Below are 18,187 nucleotides of genomic sequence, written 5' to 3' on the forward strand. Positions count from 1 at the left end.
ATCGACCTCATCTATAGCTAATTCCTAGGTCCGATATGACTGTAGCTGTTGCGATTTTATATGAGCCCGCAGAGGGATTCGGGGACATTATTCAGTGGCTTTGTCAGCGGCGGGCGGATGCCGACTCGAACCGATCCGCGTCTGGACTCTCGATCTCGACGGGGAGAAGCATTGCGGAGTATTATGCTGGAGACATTATTGACCAACCTTGGAAGTGGTCTGCGGAGAAGATTGCAGTTCGAGAATTAACTAAAGCTTTCACAGTCGATTTTCACAGTCGGTACTATTCACCCTCTTGGCTCGATACTGATTAAGCTCCTCATCGGCTTGACTTGCAGGCTTGCAGCTCCTTTGCCCGCAATCCTTTCTCCATTTAAGCTCTCGTCGCGTCTGGCACGCGTTCTCGAAGCTCCGCGCGGATCGATATTTCAGTCTTTGGAAGCAACACTTATTTTACGACCAAAGAGTCCATTGAAGAAAAATAAATAAACAACATGGCTCCGCGATATGCCGTTGCCGATTCAGACCCCGAGTCTGAGCACGACCTGTCGGACACATCCCCGCAGCCCTCCGATAAGAAACTAGAGCAAACTCTGCGCGAAACGGTCGCCACAATATTCAAGACAGGGAAGACGGAGGATTTGACGGTCAAGAGAGTCCGGTTGGCAGCCGAGAAGGCACTGCAACTAGAAGATGGTTTCTTCAAATCCAATGGCGACTGGAAAGCGAAAAGTGATCGTATAATCAAGGATGAAGTAGTAGGTAATCGTAGAGGAGTAGTTGGGCTGATTGTGGCTAATTTAATCATGTCAATAGGAAATACAAGATGCTGCAGCACAGAACTCAGAGGTCGGCGAAGAGGAAGACGTCGCAGACACCCCATCCCCGAAAGCTACCAAGCGGGCCAAACCAAAAGCTTCTTCAACGTCCCGCAAACGCCGCAAGACGAGCACAGAGAGCGACGCGAATGGCGATGTCAATGATGAGGAGGCAAGGGACGTAACGACCAAAGGAACCAAATTGAAAACCACAGAGAGCCCCAGACCTGGTTTGTCCGAGGAGAAGGTTGTGGACGACTCTGATGAAAGCAAAGACGATACCAAGCCATCCGAGCAAATGGCAGAAGCGGCCGGTGATTCAGAGAGTGAAATGTCAGTGGTTCTGGATGAAGAACCTCAGCCGAAACGTCAGCGACAAAAGAAGAGCACCGGAGCTGCTTCTGCAAAGGGAAAGAAGAAGACGCCTGCCAAAGCAAAGGATGCAGACCTAGACGCTAACCAGGCGGAAATAAAGCGGTTGCAAGGATGGTTGATCAAGTGCGGGATTCGCAAAATGTGGGCACGAGAGCTGGCTCCTTACGATACACCCAAGGCAAAGATCAAGCACCTCAAGGACATGCTGAAAGACGTGGGAATGGAAGGGCGGTACTCATTGGAGAAGGCCAAACAGATCAAGGAGGAACGTGAACTGCGTGAGGACATTGAAATGGTACAAGAAGAAGCAAAGCGCTGGGGTAAAGACACTGCAGAAGACGGCAGTGATAGCGGTCCTCGTCGCCGTTTGAATCGAGGTCGAAAGGCCCTTGCCTTTCTCGAAAGCGAGGGAGAGGAAACTGACTGATGCCATGCACTTGCTGCTGTTATGATGCCTTTTAGCATGTATTATGTGACGCTTGTATGATTGAGGAGCCATTGAGCCCATCCAATAGGACCCGCGTCCAGTGTTCGTCGCATCATTTCGCCAGCTTGGAACCGCTCATACGTTGGGCTGCTAGACTAAACACCGCGACAGATGATATGAACAGCACGAGATTGTAGAACTGTGTCGATATCAGCTAGAACTGCTCGTGCTTCGCGATACAGAGGTGAGCGCACTGCGTTCCGAGAATATTCATTCTCCTCCGCTTCGGATCTGGCCTCGACGAATAGGCGCCGTAGGTTGGGGAGGTTTGCCTATGACAGTATTGGCAGCAATTCTTCTTTCCCAGATAGTAAATCATCATTCGGGTAAGTCAATCAACTCACCATGTTAGCAATTATTGTGGGCAGAGGAAGGGAAGGAGACGGAGGTGAAGAAGCGCGACTCCAGAGTGGTTGAGATCAGCCGCTTTGTGGACAACCAACTCTTTTCGGTCCAGACCGACCTCATCTCCCCAGCTCCATCTGCCGACTCTCCTTCTCCTTCTTTTCTGCTTCTTCCCTCTTCTAGACCCTATACTGGGGCAATAATGATTCAATAATTACCTACGCGCCTTGACTTCTCTGTTCCGCTCTCTCGCAGCTTGCTCCAGGCGGTCCACATATCCCTGAAGCGAACGTCCGTCTCCGTGGCCCAACTCCCCCGCAGTGGTTGACAAGACCACGACTTTGCTTTCCTCCATTTCCCTACATTGACTCTGCGGAGGCGCGACTTTGTCGTCGCTGAAGCTCGCCCTCAGCTATCATGGCGATGAACAGGATTCGCGGCGCCTTTGCGGTGCCCAGAAAAGGAGAGACGTTCGAGTTGCGAGCCGGTCTGGTGTATGAATTTCCGTTCCACAGTTCAGCAGTGGTCTTAATGCTAATAAATCGATAGCTCACAGTACGCCTATGAGAGGTATGTCACATCGTCGTGCGAATCATGCGGAGTACCTTCCGGCGTCCGGAACAGTGTCTGATTGTCATTGCAGAAAGGAGGCGATTCAGAAGACCATCATGGCCATGACCCTGGGAAAAGATGTATCCGCTCTCTTCCCTGACGTCCTCAAAAACATTGCGACCTCCGATTTGGAACAGAAGAAGCTGGTATATCTTTATCTCATGTGAGAAAAACACCCCGCTCCCCCGCACGACTGCCCACTAATGCCGGACTACGTGAGATAGGAACTACGCCAAATCACATCCTGACCTTTGTATTCTCGCCGTGAACACCTTTGTGCAAGACTCCGAAGACCCGAACCCTCTCATCAGGGCACTCGCAATCCGGACAATGGGCTGTATCCGAGTGGATAAAATGATCGATTACATGGAAGAGCCGCTCCGAAAGACGCTGCGAGACGAGTCGCCATACGTACGAAAGACTGCTGCCATCTGCGTTGCCAAATTATTTGACTTGGGACCAGCTATGTGCTTGGAGAATGGTTTCCTCGAAATGCTTCAAGAGATGATTGGTGATCCGAATCCCATGGTGGTGGCCAACTCCGTAACGGCTCTTTCTGAGATTCATCATGCTGCGCCGGAAACCCAGGCGCTTCAAGTCACTCCGAATACACTCCGGAAGCTGCTAATGGCGTTGAACGAGTGCACTGAGTGGGGCCGCGTCACAATCCTCACGACACTGTCAGAATATAGAACAAGCGCAGTGAACGAAGCAGAGCAAATCTGCGAGCGAGTCGCGCCTCAGTTCCAGCACGCAAACCCTAGTGTGGTGCTGGCAGCCGTCAAAACTGTCTTTCTTCACATGAAATTAGTCAACGCGGAGCTTTCGAAGACATACCTCAAGAAGATGGCTCCTCCGCTAGGTATCTGGAATATTACCTGGTGTGTATGTTAAGCTGCTGACCTATGTTTTCAGTGACCTTGGTATCATCTGCCCCAGAAGTACAATATGTGGCCTTACGGAACATCGATCTCCTGCTGCAGAAGCAGCCGGATATCCTCAACAAAGAGCTCCGCGTTTTCTTCTGCAAGTACAACGACCCTCCTTATGTCAAGTTCCAGAAACTTGAAATTATGGTGCGGATAGCCAACGACCGGAACTTCGACCAGCTACTAGCAGAGCTGAAGGAGTACGCCCTGGAGGTGGACATGGATTTTGTACGCCGTGCGATCAAGGCTATCGGTCAGGTCGCCATCAAAATTGAAAGCGCCTGTGAGAAGTGTGTCAATACTTTGCTCGATTTGATCAATACCAAGGTCAACTACGTGGTGCAGGAAGCCATTGTGGTGATCAAGGATATTTTCCGTAAATATCCCGGCTATGAAGGCATCATTCCCACACTCTGCAAGTGTATCGATGAGTTAGATGAGCCAAACGCCCGGGCTGCCCTTATTTGGATCGTTGGAGAGTATGCCGAGAAGATCAGCAACGCTGGCGATATCTTAGCTGGATTCGTCGAAGGATTCAATGAAGAATTTTCTCAGGTTTGTTCAGCTGCACCATGTGCCGGCTAATACCCAGGCTAAATTTGATTTCCAGACTCAGTTGCAGATCCTGACGGCTGTCGTGAAGCTGTTCCTGAAGCGCCCAGACAAGGCTCAAGGTCTGGTGCAGAAAGTCCTTCAGGCAGCAACGGCAGAGAACGACAATCCCGATGTCCGTGACCGAGCCTATGTTTACTGGCGATTGCTCTCCAACACCAGTGATCCCGATGCTGCCAGGAATATTGTACTCTCCAAGAAGCCCCCAATTGTCACCACTATTCATTCCCTACCTCCTGCTCTTCTTGAGCAGCTTCTGATGGAGCTCTCCACATTGGCTTCCGTCTATCACATGCCTCCAGAGCAGTTCGTTGGCCAAGGCCGTTTCGGTGCGGATGCTGTCCAGAAAGCAGCTATTGAGTAAGTCTACGCAATCGTATCATTGACAGCCCTTGAGCTAATGCACCCATCTAGGGAGCAACTTCAGAACGCGCGCGAAAATCCGTTGGCTGCAGCCGCTGCTGCGGCAGTTGATGGCACGTCAGCACCTCAGCAGCAGAACAACGTGGAGAACCTTCTGGATATCGACTTCGATGGCACTGCACCCGCATCGGCTCACAAGGAACCAGGTGGCGGTGTGTCCGGCCTGGAAGGTCTGGCTGGTACTCCCGTCCGTGTTGAGTCTCCCGCCGGCGGTGTACCCTCAGGGAACAATAACCTGGATGACCTTCTTGGTGTCTTTGGGGACAGTGCCCCGTCAACTACTAGTGCAGGTGCACCTCCCAGTGGTGGTGCCGGGGCTGACCTTCTCAATGGCTTTTCTGGTCTGGATCTCACTGGCGGCATGTCTTCGCCCCCGCCTGCCTCGGGCTCCAACCAGCCAAAGAAGACTAACGAGGACATTATGTCATTGTTCTAATCAGGTGAAAATTAAGCGTTCTTGTTTTGTGGGGATGAAAGCTCTATACTAGCTGAACCGCATCAGCAAGTCAGGCAATGAGCATAGTTTACCCGGGATACTTCCTCCTAATCTCCACCACTCGATTGTACGATCCATCGGTGGCGCTATGATATCTTCATCTATCTTTCTTGTATATTGCCATCCCTTTCAGCATGACTTCCTATGGTGTCTGGCGCCGCCAACGGAAATTAGACCTGTTATTTAAGATTATATTGTTAACACAGCCGTCGAAAACATGGTCTCGGATTCGGAAGCATCTGCTCCATCAGTAATTTGTATCCACATTTGTTGCTCTAGATAAACTTTGATCAGTACCCCCCGCCTATCTCCAACTATCATTAATAATCCGGCATCGCCTTCTTCCTGTTTCCAAAGAGGATCTCTCGATCCGATAATTGTGGGACCGAAACAGACCGACGGCAATGCAATGCCGAGTTGATAAGCCTGGATGGCAGTGGCCCTGACCCAGATAAATAGAGTTCCTGGACCCCGGTTTTATGGTTGACCCCTCTCTTTACATTAAAATCCACTTTCACTACCTGAACGCCCTTATACTCTTAACTAGTGATCATCATGGCGCAGCAGGACTACAAGTTCGAAGGATGGATGGGCCTGGACAAGAACTCGGCGGACGGCAACATGGTCTGGCAGGAGTTTGAGCCAAAGCCTTGGGAAGAAACGGATGTTGATATCAAGATCACGCACTGCGGTATCTGCGGATCTGACTTGCACACTCTCCGAAGTGGTTGGGTGAGTTGAGCCAATTTCCCCGTACAGAGGTTCTTGCCAAAGGCGGAAGGAGGACATACAAGAGCCCCTAACTAACCCATCTTCAGAGACCTGCTCTTTACCCTTGCTGTGTAGGCCACGAGATCGTTGGCACGGCCGTCCGCGTCGGTTCCAAGGCCGTTGGAGGCATCAAGGTTGGAGACCGAGTCGGAGTCGGTGCGCAGAGTGACGCCTGTGTGGGCCGCTTCGGCGACTGTCCCGAATGCGCAATGGGCTGGGAGAACTACTGCTCGCACAAGTTTGTGTCAACTTACAACAGCGTGCATTTCAATGGCGGTAAATCCTACGGTGGTTACGGGTTGTATAACCGTTGTCCTTCCCACTTTGTGATCAAAATCCCCGATGCTGTTCCCTCTGCCGAAGCTGCGCCGATGCTTTGTGGCGGTGTCACTCTCTATGCCCCGTTGAAGCATAACAACTGCGGGCCTGGAAAGCGCGTCGGAATTATTGGTGTTGGAGGTCTTGGACACTTTGGTGTTCTCTTTGCTAAGGCTTTGGGTGCTGATAAAGTTGTTGCTATCTCGCGAAAGAAGGGGAAGAGCGAGGATGCGCTGAAGATGGGCGCTGATCTCTATATCGCGACTGACGATGAGCCGGACTGGGCTACCAAGTACGCTCGCTCTTTGGATTTGATTGTTTGCACCGTCTCCTCGACTAAGGTACGTTCTTTGTTTTGATACTGCTGGTTCCCGGGCGCTCAGACTGACACTTGAAAAGATGCCTATGACCGAGTATGTTGGCCTGCTTGCAACGAATGGCAGCTTTGTGCAGGTTGGTCTGCCTGAGGACGGAACGCTCAATGCACCAGTTGCGAACCTGAAGCGCCGTCTCAAGATGGAGAGCTCTCTCGTCGGAAGCCCGAACGAGATTAGGGAGATGTTTGCACTGGTTGCGGAGAAAGGCGTGAAGCCATGGATTGAAGAGGTCCCTATGAAGGACGCCAACAAGGCTATTGTCGATATGCACGAAGGCAAGGCCCGATACCGCTATGTGCTGGTGAACGAGGAGCACTAAAGAAAGACTTACGGCTGCTTTTGATGAGTGATGAGATTTTAGAGAAGAATATAGACTAGAAATGAATGAGCGATGAAAAGTACTCCGTGTACAGGGTACTGTAATGCTTTGAACGGAGTCATGGACTAACTCCGGCCAATCGTTGCCGCACGTGACTTGTATCGCCGCTGTCGGAAGCGCTAGTCCCAAAATAGCGACACCCCGCGGTCATTCTTTTTGGATAGAGGCGAAGACTTGACTCACTGCTCGGTTCTAGTGCCTTTGTCCTTATTTTGACTTGCTTGTGAGATAAGAGCGAAGGCGCTGTTTGGATTCGAGCAATTGCCCTTCTTTTTCCCTCTCTCAATTGACCATGTCGCATACACTCTCCCAAAAGTACCTCAGTACGCGGGGTGGTTCCCACGGGGTAAGTTATGGCTGACTCCGTCGCAAAGCAGAGTGTAGGTCTGGCTAACCTCTCATTGCGCTATACAGTTCGGCTTCGAGGAAGCTGTTCTCAAGGGACTGGCTTCAGATGGCGGTCTCTTCATCCCCGAGGAAATCCCTTCACTCCCCGCTGGATGGGAGACGGAGTGGCGCGATCTGAGCTTCGAGGAGCTCGCATTCAACATCATGTCTCTATACATCTCGCCGTCTGAAATTCCGTCTGAAGACCTCAAGGATATCATCAACCGCTCCTACTCAACCTTCCGCCACCCCGAGCGTACACCCATCGTTGAGCTTGACTCGAAGCAGAACCTCTACCTTCTGGAGCTGTTCCACGGCCCTACATTCGCTTTCAAGGACGTTGCGCTTCAATTCCTTGGAAATCTGTTCGAATACTTCCTTGTGCGCAAGAACAAGGGAAAGGAGGGCAAGGACAGGCACCATCTCACTGTATGCATATTTATCGCATTCACATTCTTGAAGTTGTCTCACAGGGCTGACCATTCACTAGATTGTTGGAGCTACATCAGGAGACACTGGAAGTGCCGCCATTTATGGAGTTCGTGGAAAGAAGGATGTCTCGATTTTTATGATGTTCCCTACCGGAAAGGTGTCGCCCATCCAGCAAGCCCAGATGACGACCGTCCTTGACGCCAATGTACACAACCTCACTGTCGAGGGTTCTTTCGATGATTGCCAGGATATTGTCAAGGCCCTCTTCGCTGACCCCGATATCAACTCCACTCACAACCTTGCCGCGTAGGTACTCCTTCTTGGAAATTCCTTTGCCCTACTAACAGTCCCGCAGTGTTAACAGTATCAACTGGTCGCGCGTTATGGCGCAAGTGACCTACTTCTTCTACTCTTACTTCTCTCTTATCAAGAAGTCTAGCGCCGACTCCAAGGTCCGCTTCGTTGTGCCTTCCGGCAACTTCGGTGACATCCTGGCCGGTTGGTTCGCGAAGCAGATGGGTCTCCCCGCGGAGAAGCTCATCATCGCCACGAATGAGAACGACATCCTCGACCGCTTTTTCCGCTCCAACGGACAGTACACCAAGAGCTCTGCCTCAGGTAGCGGCGTCAAGGAGACACACAGCCCCGCCATGGACATTCTCGTCAGCAGCAACTTCGAGCGTCTCCTTTGGTTCCTCGCCCTTCGCACAAATACTTCCGCCGGCTCCATCGAAGAGCGCCGCAAGCAGGCCTCCGAGAGCGTCAGCCAATGGCTCAACCAGCTCAAGACCGAAGGCGGCTTCACCGTCCCTCCGGCCGTCATCGAAGCCGCCAAGTCCGAATTCGAAAGCGAGCGCGTCAGCAACGACGAGACCATCGCCCAGATTCGCTCAACCTACAACACCTCCTTCCCATCCAACCTCACCCCTGGTAGCGCTACCTCCTCCAAAACTGGCGGCTACATCCTCGACCCCCACTCCGCCGTTGGCGTTGCGGCGTCCCTTCGCTCCATCCAGCGCAACCCCGGCACCAAGCACATCTCTCTCTCCACCGCCCACCCTGCGAAGTTTGCCAGCGCTGTTGACCTTGCTCTTCGTGCTGAGGACGGCTATGATTTCACTGAGGTCCTACCTAAGGAATTCATTGGCCTTGAGCAGCGCGAGAGCAGGGTTACGCCCGTCCGCGCTGGTGCTGGGTGGGAAGGTGTCCGTGAGATTGTGAAGGCTGAGGTTGACCAGGAGCTTGAGGGTAAGCGTTAGAGGATATAGTACATACATTTTGATCCAAGATTAGACATATATACCTTTTCGTTGTTTCGGCAAGCAAAAGTTACGTTGATGATATCATTTTCTTTCCTTCTTTCGATCCATTGGCGTAACCATGGATGGGGCGTAGTGGATGAACTAAAGACAAAGGATGGGATTATTTTCTTCTAAATGTGTGTAATATTCTTTTTCTCTGAGGACAAATTTTCTGAGAAGTGAGGTGCTTGTCGATTTTGCTTAGGGTAAGCGACTGAGCGCGTGGCCACTCACCTGCGGCTCCCAGAGCTGTGAATACAGGTCGGCCCACCCCGTCTGCAGCTGACCGCAGCTTAATTAAGCTGAGGTAAGCAAGCCAAGCTTGCTTAATTAAAATTTTTAGCCTATTTTATATTTTTAATAAATTTTATTTTATACCTTATTAATATTTTAAAAAAAGTAATTTTATAGTATTTTAAATTACTTTATTATAGCTTTAACTAATAATCCCCCTAATAATCTTATAATTAATATACTTATTAATTTATTAGTATTAATGCCTTTACCTTAGCTAGTTATTAAAAAAGTTTTTATAAATTAATTAGGCTTTTTTAATAAATAAAAATAAAATATTTTTTAAAAGTATAATTAAGCCCAGGAAGCTAATTTTAGTAATAAGGTATAAAAACCCTTAATTACTTTTAAAGTATTTTTTAACTACTTTTTTAAGAGCTACTAGTATTAATACTAGTAATTACTAGTTAAATATATCCTATTTTAGCTTATTATTTTTAATTTATTAACTACCTACTAAAGTATCCTGCTACTAATCCTAATAACTATATATATATTATTTATATAAATAAAATAACAAGCGCATAGTTTTAAAAAAAAATATATAATATATATAAGTTTATATTTTTTAAAAATTAATTATTAATTACTTTAATTTATATATTATAAGGTAAAAGTTAAAAATATAAAATAAATTTTTAACTAGTTCCTTAGGTAAATATATAATAAATTTTACTTTAATTATTTTAAGGTTAAGGTTTATAAGTATTTAAATTTAAAATTATAAAATATTACTTATTAAAAAATTAAAAAAAAATTTTTAAATAAAATATATAACAAGTACAGGAAGATTATAGTAAGTAAAGCTTTTTTAAAAATTAAAACTATATATAAGTAAGTTAAAACTAGTTTTATTATTTTAAAACTACTTTATTAATTAAGCCTGCTTAGCCTTTTTTAAGTAACTTAAAAATACTTTAAAGGTAAAAAAATATACTTACAGGTAATTTTTACCTACAGGCCTGTTTTATAAAAGCATGCTATATTAATAAGTAACCTTAATTTTAAAATATAAACTAGTTTTTAATTACTTTAAAATATTTTTAATATATATTATTATTATATAACATACCTATATAATAATTAATATAATTTTAATAAATATTTTATATTTAGCTTATTTAACCAGGCTTAAAATATTAATATTAAGTTATTTTAAGCTTACTTTAAGGCTCTAGCCCTAGCTAATTTTAAAAAATATAATATAATTAAATTTATTATTAGTTAAAAAAAAAGTGTGGTATATAGGATTAGAACTAGTTTTTTAAAAATAAAACTAGTTTTATAAGTATTTTTTTTAAACCTTAAAATTACTTATTAATTACTTTATTTAGGCTAAAGCCACCTATAAAGGGAAGGAAAACTTAAAAAAATTAAGTATAAAATTATATTTAATATTTTTATTTTTTTAAACTAGTTAGAATATTTTTTTATTATAATAGTTTTTTAAGGCGTGTATACTTATTCTTTTTTTTTATTAAATTAACCTTTAAAGGCTATTTTTAATAAGGTTATTAAGCTTATTTATAAGATACAAGATCCTAACCTTATAATAAATATATAAACTACTTTATAAATAATTTTATTTAGTACTAAATTACTTTTAAGTTAATTTTTAAAAAGTCTAGCCCTTTAAAACTTTTATTAATAATATAATAATTAAATATTATTTTAAATTTATAATAGCTTTGCAAACCAAGATTATTTTTTTATTATTATTATAAAAAAAAGGGTTTTACTTTATTTTAAAGGCTAGGAAATAGCTAGTATATAGTTTTAGCTTTTAGTTAAGCTAAATTTTAAGGTATTTAGCTTATTTTATGCCCTGGAAACTAGTTACTAACTACTTAAAAAGTATTATTATTAAAGGCTTATTACTTATAAAAATATTATTATAATTATTTATATATTTAATAAGTAAATTAAGCTTTTAGCCTTGCTAAACTTTTTTAAAGTTAATATATTTTATAAGCGTGTTAAAAGTACCTTTAATAAGGTTATTTTTATTATATTTTTACTAAAGCATGGTAAAAGTAAGTTAAAAAGTACTTTTTAAGTACTTTACTTACTTATATCCTACCTTTTTTTTAAAATTAATTACTAACTACTTTTAGTTTTTATATTACTGCGTGTTTTTATTAATATTAAGATTATAAATAAATATTTTTTACTTTTTAAAAAGATTTTTAGTCTTATTACTTCCATGCAGGGGTTTTTTAGCTAATTTTTTTATTTTTATAGTATTAATATTAAGGGTATTATAGTAAATATATATATAAAGTAAATAGCTAGTAAGCTTTATATAAAACTACTTTTACCTTAGGCTAAACTAGTTTTAGGATTAGGCTAATACCTTTAAAAAAAAGATTTTTATAGTTATATTTAAATATAGTAGTCAAAAAATATTTTTATTATATATTATATTTATTTTTTTTAAATTATTTAAAAGCTTTGCCCTTAAGAAAAGTATTATATATTTATTAGCTATTATATAAAAAGCTTGCTTACTATTAAGACTTTAAAAGATTATTTTAATTTTTATAAACTACTTTAAAGTATATTTTTTTATTTTTTAAAGTACTTTAAAACTAGTTTTAACTTTAATTAATATATAAAAATACCTTTATTTATAATTAGGCTAAATATAAAGTTTATTTAGTTATTATTACTAGTTTTAACTAAGCTTATTTTTAAATTTTACCTAATTATTATAAGTAAATCCAGGAAAATATTAATACTATTAAGTAAAGTTATTATAAGTCTTACTTTTTAAGTACTTAAAAGTTATTACTTAATATAATTATAAGGTTAAAATTACTTTATTTATTATAAAAATTATTTTTAATTACTAATTTTAAGGCAGCTCCCGGCAGCTTAATTAATATAATATAAATTAATATTATATAAAAGTTTTTTATAAAACTTAGCATAAATATTATATAAATAATATATATAAATAATACCTTAAGTATATATAAAAAAATTATATATATATTAAAACTATTTTAAAACTACTTTAAAATTACTTTTAATTTTTTTAGTGTGCTAAAAATATAAGGCTTTTAATATAGTAAAGTAGGAGGAGCTATAAAAGGTAAAAAATAATTTTAATAAAATTTTATTTAAATTAAGTTTTTTTAAATTTATATATACTAGGGGCTTTTAGTTTTAATTATATTATATAAAAAGGTAAAGTACTTTATTTTATATAAAAACTAGTTTTATATTAATAATACTTTAGTATAACTTTAGCCATACCCTATAAATAACATGCTTTATATATTTTAATATATTTTAAAAACTATTTTACTTGCGGGAAGAACTACTTTAGTATTAATAATTTTTTAAAACTAATTTTACTATACCTGCTTATTAATATATTATATAAGTTAATAAAGCCTGCTTTACCCTAGGACTAGATTTTTTTAATATTAATATTATTTTAATATTTTTACTACTATATTTATTTAAAAATATATATTAATATTATAAATTTACTAAAAAACTAGTTTTTAAGTACTTATTAATTATTTTAAATTTTTTAATATTTTTTAAAACTTTCCTACTGCTACCCATGTAAAGGGCCAAAGATTAAAAATTAGGGGTAAAATTAAAATTAATTTTAAAAAGCTAGCCTAGTTAAAGTAATATTTTTATAATAAAATAGCTAGGGGGCCTGTTATATTTATTAAAGTTATTAAATATATTAAAAAATGTTATCACTGTTATGGTGTTGCAACTGCGCAGTATTACAATAACGCAATCCGGCGGCCTAAGGCCGCCGGGCGGAGGAACTTTAGCGCTAAACTAGCCGCGCGCTAAGGCAGCGGCTAGTTATATAATATATAAAATACTAAGTTTAACTTTAAACTTTAACTTAAAAAAATTAGCAATTAATTCCTATTATAAATATATAATGCTTTTTTTATTATAGTAATTTATGTTTTTTTAAGCTTATTATAGTATATAAATATAACTTATAGTTTTAATTACTTTTTTTTTAAAAAAAAAAACCTATTTTATATAATAACTAGGTAATAAACTTAATCCCAGGGGCTAGTAAATAATACTTTAAAAAAGTAATTATAAACCCTAACTTAATAACTAACTAACATGCCTAAAAAAAATTTATAAACTTTTAACTAAAAAATCCTAAGGACACCCCTATTACTAAATCCTAAACTATATAAAAAATATTAAAATATAAAGCGCCCACCTAGGGGTAAAAAAATAAAAATAGTAAAAAAATTATTAAAAAACTACAGGTAATGCTAGAAGTAATTTTAGCAAAAAAAAAAAATTATAAGAATAAGAACATTATAAAAAAAAAAATATTAATAAATCCGTGCCTAAATTAAAAAGGCACGCTAATAAATTATAAGGGCTAAAGCTAAATAATAAATATATAATATACCTATTTAATTTATTAAGTAACTAATAGTCCCTGCTAAATAAACTTTAATAACCTTATAATCCTAAAGGAAACTACTAAAGGGGTTATAATAATAATAATATAATTTAAAAAAGACTTTTTAAAAAAGTTGCTATTTATAAAATTATACTAGGCAAATAATATTAAAAAATTTAATAATTAAAAGTTAAATATAAAAATATACTTTAAAACCTTTCTAACCTACTACCTAAATAATAGCCATAAAATATCTTAATTTATTAAATTTTTAGCAAAAAACCGCAGGCGGGAATAATTTAATATTTATAAAGTAAAAATTATATTTACCTAAAAAAAATTTTTTAACATGTTAGTTAAAATAATTAATAATAAGATAGTGCTGGTTAATAACTTGCTAATTAAGTAGGGTAATATAAAGTAATAACCATGGTAAACTATTAGGTAATTTATATAATTACTAAACTAAATTAAAAAATACCTATCTTATAAATATAATAATAATTAGCGCTAAGGACACCTGTACTAAAAGATTTTAAAAAATATATAAAAAAAGTTTCTTATTTATAAATACTAAGAACTAAAGCGCTATAATAACTATATATTATATTTAATAAGTATTAAAAATAACATGCCCAAGCAGAAAAAAATAATTATAAAAAAAAAAAAAGTTTTTTAACTAAACTTATATAAAACTACTAGTAACTAAAGTTAAGGCGCTTTTTATTACTAAAGGGAGTATAAAAGCAAATACTAGTATAAAATAACCTAATAATTTAAATAATTTTTTATTTATAAAAAAGCTATACCTAGGTAAATGCTTAAATTATAGCTATATTAAATACTTTAAGTAGTATTACTAGTTACCGGGCGGAGGTTAAAAAAAAAATACCTTTATAATAGTAACCTTTAAGTAAATCTAGTAATATAAAAAATATAAAACCCTAAAGCTTTATATAATATAAGTTTTAAAAATTTATATAAAATAAAAAAATATACCGCGGGCCTGGGTAATTTAGGTAAAAATAAAAAAAAAAATAAAAAATAATAATATATAAGGATTTTTATTAACTTTAAAATAAAAATAAATTTTATAAACTAGCGCTAGGCAAAGTCCTACTTAATATAAAGTAAAGGATTAGCTTATAAAATACACGCGGTTAATAACCATATAGTAATATTTTATAAAAAGTATATACTTATAGTTTATGCAAGAAATTCTACGCGTAATATATAGTATTATTAGTAAAATTTTTAAAGCTATTAATATTAATAATTATAACATAATTTTAGGATTTCCATGGCTGCTAGCCGTAATACCCATTTTAAATTAATAAACTAAAAACTAAATATATAGTTAAAAAGTAAAGTATAATTTTAAATACTTATAGTATATAATAATAATATAAAAATATATTATAAAAATTACTACAAGAGTTAAAGTACTTTTAATATAAATTTTTAAGTAAAAAGACCATGTTACAATACACCTTAATAGGGTAAAGGTTAAAAAAATCTTACTATTTAAATAATATTATAAATATATAAATATATTTTTTAAAGCGGAAGTAAATATCCTTATATTTTATTATTTTTATAATTATATAATTAAGTTATAACCTAGTACTAAGCCTTTAAGTAAGTATATTTATTTACTATTTTTAAAAAAGCTTAAGGTTTTACGTAAATATATTAAAAAAGCCCTTAAAAAAGGCTAAATATATTTATTAAAAAGCCCTGCGGGAGCTCCAGTATTATTTATACTAAAAAAAAATAATAACCTATATTTTTATATAAATTATTAAGGCCTAAATACTATTATAATTAAAAATATATACCTATTATTACTATTTAACGCGACCCTTAATTATTTAAAAACAGGGAAAATCTTTATATAGCTAGATTTATAAAACATATACTATAAACTTTAAATTTATAAAAAAAATAAGTAAAAAACAGTATTTAAAATGTAATTTAAACTTTATAAATATTAAGTTATATTATTTAAGCTAGTAAATATACTAGTAATATTTTAATTTTATATAAATTATGCCTTAGCTAGGCTAATTAACATAATTTATATTACCTATTTAAACAATATTATTATTTTTTTAGAGAACAAGAAGAAATATAAATAATATATATAAATAATTCTTAAAAAACTACGCGATTTTAAGCTATATACAAAAGTTAGTAAATACTTATTTTATATTAAAAAAATTAACTTCTTAGGCTTTATTATAACTACTAATAAAATTAAAATAAAACTAAAAAAAGTCTAGACCATTATAAAGTAGCTAATACCAAAAAATATAAAAAAAGTAGTATTTTTTTTAAAATTTTATAGCTTTTATTAAAGGTTTATTAAAGACTATAGCTAAGTCACGGCAGCATTATTTAACCTTATAAAACTTAATATAATTATAAAATACTTATTAAAAAAAAGGCCCTAAAAATATTTAATATATTACGCCTTAAATTTATAAAATAGCTATTATTATAATACTTTAACCTAAAATTATATATATAGTTATAAACTAACATCTTAAGGTATGTTATTACTAAAATATTATTTTAATTAATAAAAAATATATAGTAACACCTAATTACCTTTTAGTTTTATAAATTAAAAAATATGGAAACCTAGTATAAAACCCATAACTTTAAAATACTTATAATTATAAAATACTTTTAAGTTTAAAAATACTACCTTAAGGGTAGTAAATTTCCTATTAAGGTGCTTATAAATTATAATAATTTATAATAATTTATAATAATTAAAAACCTAATATAAAAATAAGCGCGATAAGCTAAGAAATTTATAGCTTTTAACTTTATTATTAAACACTGCCCGGGGGCAAAAAACCTAGTAAATACTTTAAGTAAAAAAGTAAATTATATTTTTAAAAAAGGGGAGGAAAGAGCCACAGGTAGAATAGTTTTTTATAAATTATAAAAGTAACTAAATAACTAACTATTATTATACCTAAAGTTTAAATTATAACTTAATATATAAGCTATTATAGTAAATAAGGACCTGCATGTAAATAAATTATAATTAAGTATTATAAAATTACTTTAGGTAGCCTAAGAATATAATAAAAAGTTTAAAAAAATAAAAAATAACCTTATAAATTTAAATTATAAAAAAAACCTTAAGTATTAAAAAGTAATAAATAATAGCTTGCTATACTTTAAAAACTAAGTTTATATATTAAAGTTAGTAATACTTTATAAAAAAATTATAAAAATAAACTATAACAAGCCCCAAGGCGGATATTAAGGTATTAATATAATTATTATAAATATTTTTTAAAGGTACTATTGGCCAGATATAACTAAGTATATTAAAAAATATATTAAAAAGTATAATAATTACTAATAAATTATAATTTATAGGTATAAATTATATAAATTATTAAAATTATTAAGCCCACCAAGGGCACCCGTAAAATAGATTAGTATAGACTTTATTATTAATTTACCACTTATAAAGTATAATAAGCGTGTATATAACATTATTTTAGTAATAATTAAAATATATACTAAATTTATATAATATATCTTATGCTTAAAAAATATTAACATGGAATAACTTATAAATACCCTTATAAATAATATTTTTTACTTTATTAATATACTAAAAAATATAATTAATAACCGCGGAAGTCTTTTTACTAGTATATTTTAGGCTATACTAAGCCACTGCCTAGGTGTAAAATAAAAACTATTTATTATATATTACCCGCAGATAAATAGCCAAACCAAAAGGTAAAACTAAGTTTTTAAATATTACTTTTATATTTATATTAACTAGTATTAGGATAATTAGCCATGGTAAATTAAAATAGCATAATTTATAAATAATAACACGTATAAGTAATTTATAGGTTGCATACCTACTAAAGCTTTTATAAATTTAAAAATAACTATATATATTAATATTAAGGGGCCTAACTAGGTATTAAAAATTAGATTTTAAAAAGCTATAAAGTTTAAGAAAATCCACGTGAATTTAAAAAAGTAATTATAAAAGTTAAAAAAAGTTATAATAATTTAATATAATAAGAAGCGTAAGAAAATAAGCTTTAAAATTAATAACCATGTTATGCTTTGCATAAAAAATATTAAGTTAATAAAATTAAATTATAAATTAAGTAAAATACTTATTAGCCTGTTTTTAGTAATTATAAAATAGGGAAAATAGTTTTATAAGCTACTACTCCCACTAAATATATAATAACTATATAATATTTTTTATATTATACTTTTAAAACCTTATTATAATAACTTATTTTAAGTGCTAAATATTAGCCCTATACTAGTAAATAGCAAGAAAAAATACTTTATTAAAAAAATCCTTAATATTTATAAATTTAAGGGCAAGGTATAATACCTTATAAAATAATAGGGATAAAATAAC

General features: G+C 35.3%; 4 protein-coding genes across 4 annotated transcripts; all 4 read left to right on the forward strand.

Annotated features, from left to right (window-relative positions):
- Positions 1–494: 494 nt before the first annotated feature.
- Positions 495–1,620, forward strand: DSM5745_03395 (putative transcriptional regulator; the record flags this gene model as incomplete). Its single annotated transcript, XM_026745411.1, has 2 exons — positions 495–758; positions 817–1,620. The coding sequence occupies 2 exons, from the start codon at positions 495–497 to the stop codon at positions 1,618–1,620; spliced, it is 1,068 nt and encodes a 355-aa protein (XP_026606277.1).
- An 828-nt stretch (positions 1,621–2,448) lies between these two features.
- DSM5745_03396 (putative AP-1 adaptor complex subunit beta) lies at positions 2,449–5,037 on the forward strand (the record flags this gene model as incomplete). The annotated part of the gene is made up of 7 exons (XM_026745412.1): positions 2,449–2,519; positions 2,575–2,595; positions 2,669–2,800; positions 2,862–3,499; positions 3,553–4,121; positions 4,177–4,538; positions 4,593–5,037. 7 exons carry the CDS (start codon positions 2,449–2,451, stop codon positions 5,035–5,037), a joined length of 2,238 nt encoding a protein of 745 aa, XP_026606278.1.
- A 615-nt stretch (positions 5,038–5,652) lies between these two features.
- DSM5745_03397 (NAD(P)-dependent alcohol dehydrogenase) lies at positions 5,653–6,882 on the forward strand (the record flags this gene model as incomplete). The annotated part of the gene is made up of 3 exons (XM_026745413.1): positions 5,653–5,829; positions 5,916–6,527; positions 6,586–6,882. 3 exons carry the CDS (start codon positions 5,653–5,655, stop codon positions 6,880–6,882), a joined length of 1,086 nt encoding a protein of 361 aa, XP_026606279.1.
- Positions 6,883–7,234: 352 nt separating this feature from the next.
- On the forward strand, positions 7,235–9,020 carry DSM5745_03398 (threonine synthase THR4; the record flags this gene model as incomplete). Its single annotated transcript, XM_026745414.1, has 4 exons — positions 7,235–7,288; positions 7,357–7,758; positions 7,820–8,067; positions 8,117–9,020. The coding sequence occupies 4 exons, from the start codon at positions 7,235–7,237 to the stop codon at positions 9,018–9,020; spliced, it is 1,608 nt and encodes a 535-aa protein (XP_026606280.1).
- Between the last annotated feature and the right edge of the window lie 9,167 nt (positions 9,021–18,187).

Source organism: Aspergillus mulundensis, assembly GCF_003369625.1.
Source record: "Aspergillus mulundensis strain DSM 5745 chromosome Unknown scaffold_2, whole genome shotgun sequence".
NCBI lineage: Eukaryota > Fungi > Ascomycota > Eurotiomycetes > Eurotiales > Aspergillaceae > Aspergillus > Aspergillus mulundensis.